The 12,325-nt window shown below is 36.5% G+C and overlaps 1 protein-coding gene across 1 annotated transcript in view; it reads right to left on the bottom strand.

Annotated features, from left to right (window-relative positions):
* TRPA1 (transient receptor potential cation channel, subfamily A, member 1) overlaps positions 1–6,084 on the bottom strand; it is a 44,110-nt gene extending 38,026 nt beyond the window's left edge. The window contains exons 1-3 of the mRNA XM_004680025.2: positions 5,860–6,084; positions 5,620–5,780; positions 2,012–2,171 (exon numbers count right to left, since the gene is read on the bottom strand). Of these exons, the coding sequence (XP_004680082.1) occupies positions 2,012–2,171; positions 5,620–5,727 (268 nt within the window). The 5' untranslated portion in view covers positions 5,728–5,780; positions 5,860–6,084. The remainder of the gene's footprint in view (positions 1–2,011; positions 2,172–5,619; positions 5,781–5,859) is intronic.
* Positions 6,085–12,325: the final 6,241 nt, after the last annotated feature.

Genomic DNA, 12,325 nt, shown 5'->3' with positions numbered 1-12,325 from the left:
GTTTATCTGCTTAAAAAAAATATCTCTCCTATATATCCTTTTATTCTTTCAGGTGCCTCATTTTAAACCATAAACACACACCTACTCATTCACATGGACACACCCAAAAGTCCTACACACTTAATTCTGTGGTCATTCTGTGTGATTAAAAAAAAAAAAAGTATTTCGTTCAATACCAAATTTAAAGAGAGGCTAAACTTACACACTTCTCATTCACCAATTGAAAATCTTGAATTTGGATTTTATCTCTACCACTTTTCAGAAATTAGTTTTATATAGGTTATTAAGATCTTCTGATGTGAGGATTATTGTGCCTACTTGCTCTCATTGTGGCAATTGATCCTTTACTTCATCTTTCCCAAAAACTCCTCTTCCAGCTCATGTATTATCAATCTCCTACCCTTCATGTTGTTAAAAATTCTCCCAGCTGCCTTTGTTAGCAATTGTATGGTCTCTTAAAGGATTTTCATGTATTCCACAGCCTCAGCTACTTCCTGTGTAAAATGGCCCTGTAGGTTGACTCCTTTCCTTTTTCTATTTCTAGTTTTCTAACAGATACTGTATTTCTAAATAACTGTCCCTGGAACTTTCCAAACTCAGTATGATCAAAATCAAATTTCTTATGCCTTCACATCTTCAGGGTCACTTTTCTTTTGTTTTCTATGTACCTCCTTTTCTGGGTGGTTATGCCTTTAGCCTAATCTCTAAATTAGGAACCTCAGTCATTTTAATCTCTTGCCACTTACTCTTTGCATTCAATCTTTGTAATTCATTATTTTATTCTTTTAATTGAGATAAAACTATGAATCTAACTCATCAGGTATTGTCACTGTAGAATATCTGCCACCAAATCACCCATAGCCCATCACTGCTGTGCTTCCTTCCATCTTTGTTCTTACCCCTACCAACACCCTTACCCCTCTGAATGCTTCAGTTCTACAGTTAGCTTTCAAGGGTCAGCTTTCCCTTATCCTTAGCTCAATTTCTCCATATTCTACATATCAGGTACACTCTCTAGTATTTGTCTTTTTCCATTGGATTTATTTCACTTATCATTATCCCTTTCAATTCTACCCATGTTGCTGTAAATAGCATGAGTTTGCCTTTTTTGACTGCTGAGTAATATTAATATATACTCACACACACACACATCTTCTTGGTATATACACACACATACAAATGTAGCTACATAGCACATCTCTTGATCTACTCATCTCTTTGGGGGCATATAGAATGTTTCCATATCTTGGCTTTTGTAAATTGTGCTACTGTGAACATAAGGGTGCAAGTTCTTTTTAAATTAGTGTTATTGTATCTTTTGGGTAGATACAATAGAAGTGAAATTGCTGTACCATTTGGAATATGGTCTTTTTAATCTCTTGAGAAACATCCACACTGCAACTGTCAAATGCAGCAAACTAGCTCTTGAATCTCTCCCTCATTCCAACCCCAAAACCCTGGTGGAGACATATTCTCTTAACTACGTGAAGAGCTTTTTAACTGGCTTCTATTTTTGACAATAGTGACAGAATCATCTTTTATAACAATTTTCTTCATATATTCACACTGCTTAAATCTGTATGGCATTCATATTCTTTATTTGACTCAAATAAGGTTTGCATACAAAGACAGGGTGAGGAAAGAATGTTATATCTTCTTGGAATGCCAGTTTATTTGATGTTAATCAATTTATAATAGTAGAATGGCCTCAGTGGAAACAGTTTAGAAGATTACAGAAGATGTTTAAGAATTTTTACTATTTGTCATAGAGAACGAAAGAAAATCTGTTTTTGCTGTGGAATGTTCGAGAGCTCTGCGCTTTCTTTTGTAGTATTTCAGTGGAAAGGACTGAAGAGTAATGGTCTATAATGAAAACCACACTCCTGAGTGGGATATCCAGGCCTTTAATAATCTAGATATTATCCACCCTTCAGAGTCACTTCATAACACTCTTCGAATGGATCTAATGGGATGATAAATTTATACAGCTCTCAATGTAACATTTTCTTACCGTCACAACAGGAGTCATTGATGATCATCTCTAGCAGCTGAATTTGGCCTTCTTCTGCAGCATAATGCAAAGGTGAGGCATTCACATCTTCATATTTTCTACATGACCTTCTTTTCCTCATAATTTTTTTCAATCTACACGCACTTCCTTCAAAAAACACCTAGAAACATAAAAATTGCTACCACAAATAAAACACAAGAATACTTTTTCAAGTACATAAAATGCTTGTACACATAAGAAAGGGGCAAAAAAATGTGTAAGCATGTATACTAACAGGCAATCTATTTCGCTATTCAACTAAAAATTAGTATCTGTTTTATACAGAAAGTTAACAATTTTCAAAGTCATAAATTACAATCATATTTAAGTATACTTCAATTGGATGACAAAGTTTTATTCAAAGTTGATTCTAAAATTCCTACCTATATTTGTTAATGAATATTTAGGTATTGTCAACAAGTATGAATAACAAGCCTATTCTATTGCTAGCATTTTTACACTGTTGAGATATAATGGTGTTACTTAATCACATATCAGTTCAGGGATGTCAGAATTAGATATTCTGATATTTGGTTACCAAAAGTAAGGTTATTTACCCCACAGTGCCAGGAAGAACAATACAAAGGTCTACTCAAGCTGTGCTCTTAATACACACTCAATTTACAAACTCTTGAGAACAAGTACTAGATTTAGATGTTCACAGGTATTGCTGAATTCACAATGTCAAATGAGTATCTAGTACTTTATAAAGCTCATCAGATATACTAAACATCTGTATTCAGTACATGATATATGTTAACTTACACTGAAGATTTCTTAAAGCTCTAAATAAGCCAAGGACATCACTTAGGCAAACTAAGTAGACTTTTAATGTCATAGAATGACAGTGATCTGGTCTGCTATGCTCTGTATCCAGACATAGGTAGTTCTATATTCTTCTGGCTTCTAACTGCATGAATGTAAATGGCAAAGTATAAAACATAACAGACTAGATCACTTTTTTTTTTTTTAAAGATTTATTTATTTGTGCATACAGAACTGGGGTACAGGCCAGAGGCTCAGGGGCGGCGAGAGGCTTCACCAGAGACAGAGTGGGGAACAGAACAGGCAGATCAACGAAGTACACTGCTGAGGGGAGCAGCGGGCGGGTCAGGAGAGGTCTGCCCGCCATGTGGTCACCTCCGGGGCAGGTGGAAATCGAACTCATGCGGAAGTGGCTTTAGATTCTCAGTGCTGTGCTTTAACCCGCTGCGCCACCAGGGAGGGCCGAGACTAGATCACTTTTAAAGAAGCTGACTCCAACTTTAAAACATATGTGTTTTGGGTTGCTATAATGAAATGTGTATAAGCCAGAATGGGACAAAAAAGAAGGGAAATTGAGGTAGGAGATTATAACAAATGAAAGGCAAAAAGACAGACAAAAAAAAGTCACAATACACTCAGTCACATGTATAATTAACTCTCTTGAAAGTCATTGGTAAGGTTTTAACCATTAGTCCAATGGTTCTTTTTCTACATTTTCCATCTTGCAAGTACTCTGCCATCCTTTTGATTTTATTATACTTTCTGAGATAGTTTCTTTTTCTTTCTGTGTGCGTGCACATGCAAGCTTGTAGAAAATATTATACACCATATCTTCTTAATAAGAAAAATCATTGCAGTTCAGAACTCTCTTCAGTGTTCTATATATTGATTGTAAATATTCTCACCACAGAGATTGCTATGAAATACTCAGAATTGCTGCAGGTAATAAAATAAAATACATAAATTCCCTAAATCTATTAGCCCTATTGTAGCCTCTAAAAGTTTTATGAAACAATAAATGGCTTTATTGGAACTTAGGCAATCAAGTTAATAAAGACAAACAAAAACATTAAAAAATAGGTTTTGTGCTACAGAAATCCTTTACCAAATTTTTAGGATGCAACATACCTTCCCAACCCCACACACACTCACACAAAAGTTAAGAAAGTATTTCTAGTGTGATTTTCAAAATATTTAAATTAATTCCTATCCCATAATACTAATTCCAAAGACATTACCCCACTGCTTGAAATTTACTCAGATTTTCTATCCTTTGGATTAGATCGAAAGATGACGGCTATCATGCTAATGTTAAGAAGGGTGAGAAAACAGATATTCAACCTAGATTTGCAGACAGACTCTTCTTGGGAGATGTTATTTGTCGGTTTATTTGATTTATTAGAAAATCCCAGCTCACACAGATCACACACAATGACATCAACTCATAACACTTGTTTAGAGAGGAATTCGGTGACATCTAGTAAATTTAAATATATGCACCTGTGATACCGCTAGAATTTCAACACAGACACATACCAACTAAAAGGTAACAAAAGACAGACAAAAAAAAAGGCTAACAAAAGACACACACACACACAAAAGTCCCAATACACTCAGTCACATGTATAATGTACAAAGCAAATATAACCAGGTGCTTTAAATCAAGCATGAAATACTATAAGGCTGCTAAAAGAGAAGGAGGCACATCTCCAGGTGCTTTTTCTAGTATTTTAAAACAATTTATGATTAAATCAAAGAATAAATCTTTGTGACTTCATAATCATGTAAACAAAGACATATGAACATGTGTGTATTTACATAAGCATTCTCTTCGCTCTCTCTCTCTCATACACACACACACACACACACACACAAACTGTTACCATGGATCCACTGTGAACGGGATTTCTCGTGGGGATTTGGAAAGACACTTTTAATGATATCTTAACAGTTTAAAGGAAACCTCCAGCCAAAAGTCTGGGGAAAACAAAAACAAAACTCTCAGGCGGCCAGTGTTCTGAGCACCGACCAAACTGTCAGCAGACTGCGCCATCAGGCGGCAGCGCTAGGTAGTGCTGAAAGTCCCTGGAACTGGCTCAAGAAACTGATGCCCGAAACAGTTCCCTGCCACTCGATTTTAGGATTCTCCAGATTACCTATCCATCTTTGTTAGGACTCCCCTCCACAGTCTTTCTCGAATCCCTCAGTCCCAGGAGAAACTGCCATCCCCTGTAACGCCTGCAGGTGTGGATTTCTGTTTGACTCCATGAGACAAGAACGCTTCCTAACCCACACAGGGTTTGGAATTACCTGGGCGATCCCTTGGCCGCTCAAGTAACTAACGACAAAAGTCTATTAGATACAACCATTTTATGCAGCTATGTTCTAATTAAAGACTGTAAAAAGGTTAAGTGAAAGAGTACATGGCCATTAATGTTTCTTAATTTAGGCACTTGCCTAATTCGGCCAAATGCCAAAGGGATATTTTGAGTTCGGTCTCTCCAGATTGCAGTTGCCCATCCATCGGCGGGCACAGGTTGAACAAACAAGCAAGCAAACAAAAGGACAAAGCCAGCACCGAGCCGGCGCGTCTTTACCAGGGACCCTCAGGCTTCTCACATTTTTCAGGGCTCCTCTGGTACCGCTCTCACAAACCCTCAAGCAAGCAGCCCTCACCTCCTCAAGCATGTCCATCCCAAAGTTACGCACAAATAAACTTCGAACCTCGGAAGACAAAGTTCAGAACCGGAACCGACCCCCGCCCACACTTCGGGGCGGTCCCCGCAGCCGATCGCCCAGCGTACCTTACAGGCGTCCGAGGAGTCTTCTCTGTCGTCCTCCACACCCTGATAGACAACGCCCTGGGGCTCCTTCTCACGAGGGCTCAGCATCTTCCTCACGTTGCGCTTCATCGACCCCACCCCTGATGCCACCTGGCGCAGCTGCTGCCCACGTGCGCAGGTACCTGGAGGAGAGAGAGAGTGAGCCAGGCTTGGGCGTGGGCGGCGGCCAAGGGGTCGCTCGAGTTCTCAGCCCTCGCTCACCTGGCAGTTCCTGGAAGGCCAGAAAAACCGTGGGAAGTTCTCGGGTCTAGTTTACTTGTAGCTCGGGAAGCTGGAGGAGCTCAGGGAGGAGGCAGGGGCAAACCGCTTGCCAGGGGAGGGTGATGCACCTCGAGTGCTGTGCTCACCAATTCCCGCTGAGCGCTTAGGTTGCCAAACCTCTCCGCCCTCTCCAGGGTCCTCCTTTGCAGAGGTGTGAGGGTTGAGTGGAATCAGCAAATAGGGGTACTTTTATAATAAAACCACACGAACCCCTCCCCTCTCCCCAGGGAGCCCAGGAGGGAGGGAGAGGATGAGAATCGGTGGATACTTGAGAAGATTTTCATTCTTCGGGGTAGACTTTTCCAGCAAAGTAGCTGGCCTGTGTTTTGAGTTTGACCACTTCCTTTTAGAAGCTTTTTTGTTTTGGAAATTAGGCTATTAGACAAAACTCTTTCCAGAAGAAAAGCGACAATAGCTAAGGGCAAGGGTTTGAGCTACTAGATCAAGCCCTTTAAATTTAGATTTCATTTATTGTCCATACAGTCATTGCCTCAGGGGGTCGGTATTTTGAAATGTTAAAAAAAAAAAAAAACCCTTATTAAGTTAAACACAGTGTATTGACTCGTGTTTGCTATGCTACTCTAGCTTTGTTTGGAAGACTTCTATCTTCATGGGCCTGTATATTTATTAATCTACAGCACAGGTGGAGTGGCAGGTGTGTTCCCTCAACTGGAGAAGCTAGTTTTACTTTTATGTAAAGGCGATCTCATCTCTGAAACTTCAGGTTAGAAAGAAAAAAGCTTTTTTCCTAAACTGAGAACACTGTTCCAGAGAAAACTAAACTTTGACCACCTATTCTTCAGACAATCTCTGTGTCCCTTTAACCAGGCCGTGATGGTCAATGTAGACCTGCTGATCCCTAGTACCTCACCAAGAGCCACATGGACTTAGGAACCTGTTACAGAGTGGGCATTAAGTAAGGTTTGTCGACCTAGGGATTATACTGGACTGAACTCAAGGGTAGACAGAGGATAGACATTAGTAACATGATGATTTTGAAGACTATGGGAAGGTCCTCCCAAGTCTTCTGAAACATATGGCAGTTTGCCATTAATTCCATCCTTGGAGTGGAATTTCTTGGAAGGACAAGAGTGTAGTTTATCACCAGTTATCAAACCTTGAGTGGAACCTGCTGGAAGACTGGTGAAAGATACAGTCTTTAGCCTCACCACCTCCGCACAGTTTCCCATTAGAGACTGGTCAGGGAGTACAGAACAGGGATCAGCTACAGACTTTGCATTTTTTTGGTTGTTTGTTTGTTTAGCTAAGGTAGGTAATGTGTTTGGAAAAATATAATCCAAGAATTGGGATGGAGAAAAAAGAATAATATTGAGTCATTGCCTACAATTTTATATGCATTAATCCCTCCATTTAAAACAGAAATATGTCATAGGAATACTAATTCTTTTTATATGTTATTATCAGCTACTTTGATCAATTGCTTTTCTCCTAACAATTAGCTGAAAAGATTCACTACTATAAGAAGACAAGAAAGCAATTCTGACAAGGTGATTGGAACAGTTGCTCCGAGGGCATTCACGGCAGCCATTAGTGGGTTGTATTGGCTTTGAGAGACTAATGTGGAGGCCAGGGAATCACAGTGTGCTGGAAAGAGGGTCATGGGTGGCCACCATTCCTCCTTTGAAATATTCCTTGTCTTCAGCTGCCAGCACAGAATCTTTACAGATGCCTTCTGTATTCTTTTTTTCTGTATCTCATTGTCATCCCCCAGATCACATATTAAATTTGATCTCTTCTTAAACTGAAAAATATATGACTGATAGTATAGATTTAATGACTCCCACCCTCACCTTCTGCTTATGGAAACAAAGACTGATGTATTATTTTATTTTCCTTTTATGTTTTCTCCGCTTCAGCGCTTTTCAATCAGCATCTTCCTAATACCTCTCAGGAGTTCCCATTAGTGTTTCTTATTGACAGCTAAATTACTTACTACTGATTAAATGTGTACTTTTCATAAACAGACTTCTTAAAGTTTCTGCAAATCCTCATTTTTAAAATGCATATGTAGACAGGAACATGGTAGTATCTGGCCATTTACAATCAAGATTTTATTCACTTTAAATTTTTTTAAAGATTTATTTATGCATACAGAACTGGGGTACAGGCCAGATGTGCAGGGGCGGTGGGAGGATTCACCAGAGACAGAGTGGGGAGCAGAACAGGACAACCAACGAAGTACACTGCTGTGGGGAGCAGCAGGCTGGTCAGGAGAGGTCTGTTGCGTCATGTGGATCACCTCCAGAGCAGGGAGCGAACTCATGCTGAAGTGGCTTTAACTTCTTAGTGCTGTGCTTTAACTGCTGGGCCACCAGGGAGGGCCCTGACTTTAAATTTTAATTATGGATGGCCAGTAATGCAAATATAGTATTTTTGCCACAATTTTAATTTCAAAGTAGAAACAATCCTTAGAAATAATAAACTTCTGTTCTATAAATAAACTTCTATTATAAATTTCAACAAGGTAATTTTATTATTAAATTACTTTTCAACATTCCACAGAACTAAGAAAATGAAATCTAATAAAAAAGATTATTTTATTAATTGCCTTGGAAAAAATTCTATACATCTATCAATTTAGTGAATTTTTACAAAAAAAATTAAATTATCAAAAATTATCTCGTTCCCTCACATTAAAATATTGTGTTTTCCAAATAAATTACAAAGAATTATTTAAAAAAATATCATTAATCCAAATACATTATTGAAAGTACCTTAAGTTAACTACTTTAACTCATATATGTGTGTGTGTGTGTATAGATGTATCTATATATCTATATCTCTCTCTATGTATGTGTGTGTGTGTATGTGTATGTGTAACACACTGGGAGTCTTTTGTATCTGGCTTCCTTTGCTAAGACAATGCATTTGAGACTCATCAATACTGCAGTATAGATTGCTAGTTTCTTCCTTCTTATTCACCAGTTCTATTCCATTGTGTGAATAGACCTTATTTTGTTTATCTATTTACCACTTGGTGACATTGGGATTGTTTCCAATTCTTGTCTATCATAAATAAAACTCCTATGAACTTTTTTATCAAATATTTTGTGGATTCTTTCACACCTTTTGGTCAAATACCTAGCAGTGGATTGTTGGCTCATTAACTAAGATGTACTTAGCTTTGCCTGAAACTGCTAGTTTTCCAACATGACTATAGTATTTTGCAAACACATCAGCACTGTATGAAGATTTCAGTTTCTCCATATTCTCATCCAACCTTAGTATAAACATTAATTATGATCGGTCTAGTGCACATATAGTAGTATCTAATTGTGATGTTAATTAGCATTTCATAGTAACTAATGATATTGTCCATATTTTCATTCCTTATTAGCTGTTAATGTGTCATTTTAATGAAATGTTTATTAAGTGTTTTGACTCTTTTCAATGATAACTAAATTCTTTTGACTCACTGTTGTACATCTTCGTGCTACTGCTTTATAAGAGTTCTTTATATAGCTGTTATAGTAATAGACTCACAAATATTTTCTCAGAATCTGTAATTTCTCTTTATTTTCTTACTGGTGTCTTTTGAAAAGTAAACCTTTTTAATTGTAATAATGGTCCAGTTTGTTAGTTTTTTATGGATTGTGCTTTAGGTATGTCATATATAGAAGTTTTCAAAATGCAAGATTAAAGTGATTCTCTTCACTATTTTCTTGGAGAAAAATTATAGTTTTAGCTATCTCATAGATCCATTTTAAGTTAGTGTTTCTTTCTAACTTGGGTTTGATTTTATCATCTTTCTCCTAGGTTAGTGATTTTAGAATTTTTTTCCTTCTGAAGTAAGCATTCAAAGTTACAAAATACTTCTACTGTTATATTAATTGCATGCCATAAACTTTGATTTGCTGTGTTTTCATTTATGGTTTCTTCTTTTGACTCATGATATTTTTGGGGGGAAGTGGTCTGGTTGATCATCAGTTACTAAGAGAGGAATATTTAAATCTCAAATCATAATCGTTAAATTCTCTATTTCTTTTCTCTGTTCTGTTGAGGATTTATTTCATTTTTGGTGTCTCAGTTCGTAAGTGTGTGCATGTTTGTAATTGCTTGCCTTCTTTCTTTTCTAGCATAATGACATATCTTTTTTTTTTGCATTATGACATTTCTTTATGTTTAGAACTATTTCCTCTTTTAAGAAGTCAAAGCAACAGAAAGACAGGTACCACAGAAAAATATGTTTGAAACAGCTACTCCAATCTCTTATATTTACTATTTACATGGTAGATCTTTCTCTATACTTTTACTTTAAACCTATCTCTCTCTTCACTTTGAAGTGTTTCTTATACATAGTATATATAGCTATATTTTGCTCTTCTATTCAATTTGATAGTCTCTGCCTTTACGGATAGTGGTTAGTCATTGATATTTAATGTAATCCTGCCAGTTTGATATTTGTTTTCTATGTCTTATGTCTTTTTCTGCCATTCTGTTCCTCCTTTACTGACTTACTTTGTTCCTTCCCTTACTGACTTAAAAGAATGTTCAATATTCTTGTAGGAAAACATTTTCATCCATTGGTAGATATTTAAATGTTAGTTTCTTAGTGTAGTGGTTATAATATTCATATTTACCTTATCACAATTTACCTCAGGTTAATATTTAAATCTAACAAAATATAGCAACTTTGTTCCAGTTTATCTCCATTTCCTTTCCCTCCATTACACTATCCTTGTCATATGTAATGCATTTATACAAACCTATGTATAAATATATGTTGTGCATTACAAAATACAGTGTTAAAGACATATCATATCCATTGCTTTGTATATTTTTCTGTAAATTTGAAATACTGTTTGGTGCCCTATCCTTCAATTTGAAGGACTACCTTTAGCATTTTTTATAAGGAAACTCTACTTAAAAAATATTAAGTATAGTTTTGCTGGTTGTAGAACTTTTATTTGACAAGGTTTTTGTTTTTCTTTTAGCACTTTAAATATTCTTACAATGTATCTAATATGAAGTAATTAAAGTCTCCTTGCTTTTCCTCACATAAGATTGTCAACCTCAAGAGCTAAGGATAATCTATATCTAATGCATTTACAGTAAAATAAATGTTTGCATTTCTTTCCTTCTACCCATATTAATATATCTAGTACTTGAATTTCAGATTTTTAAAATTTTCTCTTTATAAAATATTTAGGAAGTCAAAGTTCTAGCAAATTTTGCCCACATTGCATAGATTGAGAAAGGGGGAAGGGTGGTTACTATCATCCTGAGAGATAGTGTTGTACTGTTGGCAAGGGAGGAATTAATATTGAGTATATTTGTCCAGCTGGGTATACAGGTGGGTACGTATCTGCTTTCTGTTTGCATTTTGCTAGGTACATACTAAAATTCCTTAATTTTTCTTAAATTTCTTTCAGCTTCTTATCACCTTTTTTTTCTTTTTAACTTTTGTACTTGTATACTGTTCTATGGCAAATCCTTTACTTAGTGTTTAATCACTGTTTTTAATTAATATTCATTTATCAGTTGTTTTCAATCGCATGAAGAAAAATTTTTTAATTCAAATCTCTGATTGGGTCTCTGTAATTTAATATATTCCCACATTTTATTTTATTCTAAAAGTTCAATCTACTTGTCCTGTTAACTTCATTTTCCATTAATAATCATGTTGTTTCCTTTAAATGTTGAATAATCCTTGCTTGCTTATTTTTGTGTTTGATATCACTATTCACTTGATTCTTCTGTACCCCAGATCAGTCACTGGGGATGTGTGGGAGAAATCAGTATGCCCCAGGCAGGGCTACATAGTGAGCCTCAGATCCCTCTGTCCTCCCTGATATGGTGATTTGCCTCAAGGATTCCCCTGCCCACACTCCATTTTACTTGGTGACAAAACACCATTGCTGTTTGCTGTTTAGTATGAACCAGAGAGGGAAGATGATGAGCCGTCTTCCAGTAAACCACTATGATGAGTGCATGGAAGACAACTTTGCATTATTCCTGTGGTTACTATAGCCTTCATTACTGCTTCCATCACCGTAGTCTTCTGTTTGACTTTAATTTCCGTTATTTATATTGCTGTAGATTTAGTACTGTGTACTTTCCATCTTTGGTGTCTTTTTTTGGCCTCCTTAAATGGAGTTATTCTTTATTATAAAAAAATATTCTTTGTTGTTTTATGTTTCAGATGGGAAGCAATGTAGATCTGTGTGCTCAGATAACTGTATTACACCAGTTGCTTTCTCGTATTTTCCATGTAATTAAAATTTGCCAGTTGTATAGGAGGGAGAAATTTTCTATATAGCATGTCTTGTAAAATTTAAGTTAAATTAGAAAAGGAAAAGGGGAGAGGAAACTAATGTTCCTGAGATTATATTACTCAAAGGTCATATAATTAGTTAATGACAGCTGAGTCCCAAATAGAAAATCA

The sequence above is a fragment of the Condylura cristata genome, unplaced genomic scaffold, assembly GCF_000260355.1.
Source record: "Condylura cristata isolate star-nosed mole 26May11 unplaced genomic scaffold, ConCri1.0 scaffold00009, whole genome shotgun sequence".
Lineage (NCBI taxonomy): Eukaryota > Metazoa > Chordata > Mammalia > Eulipotyphla > Talpidae > Condylura > Condylura cristata.
The sequence above is the reverse complement of the archived record's forward strand: the minus strand, read 5'-3'. Positions and strand labels throughout refer to the sequence as shown.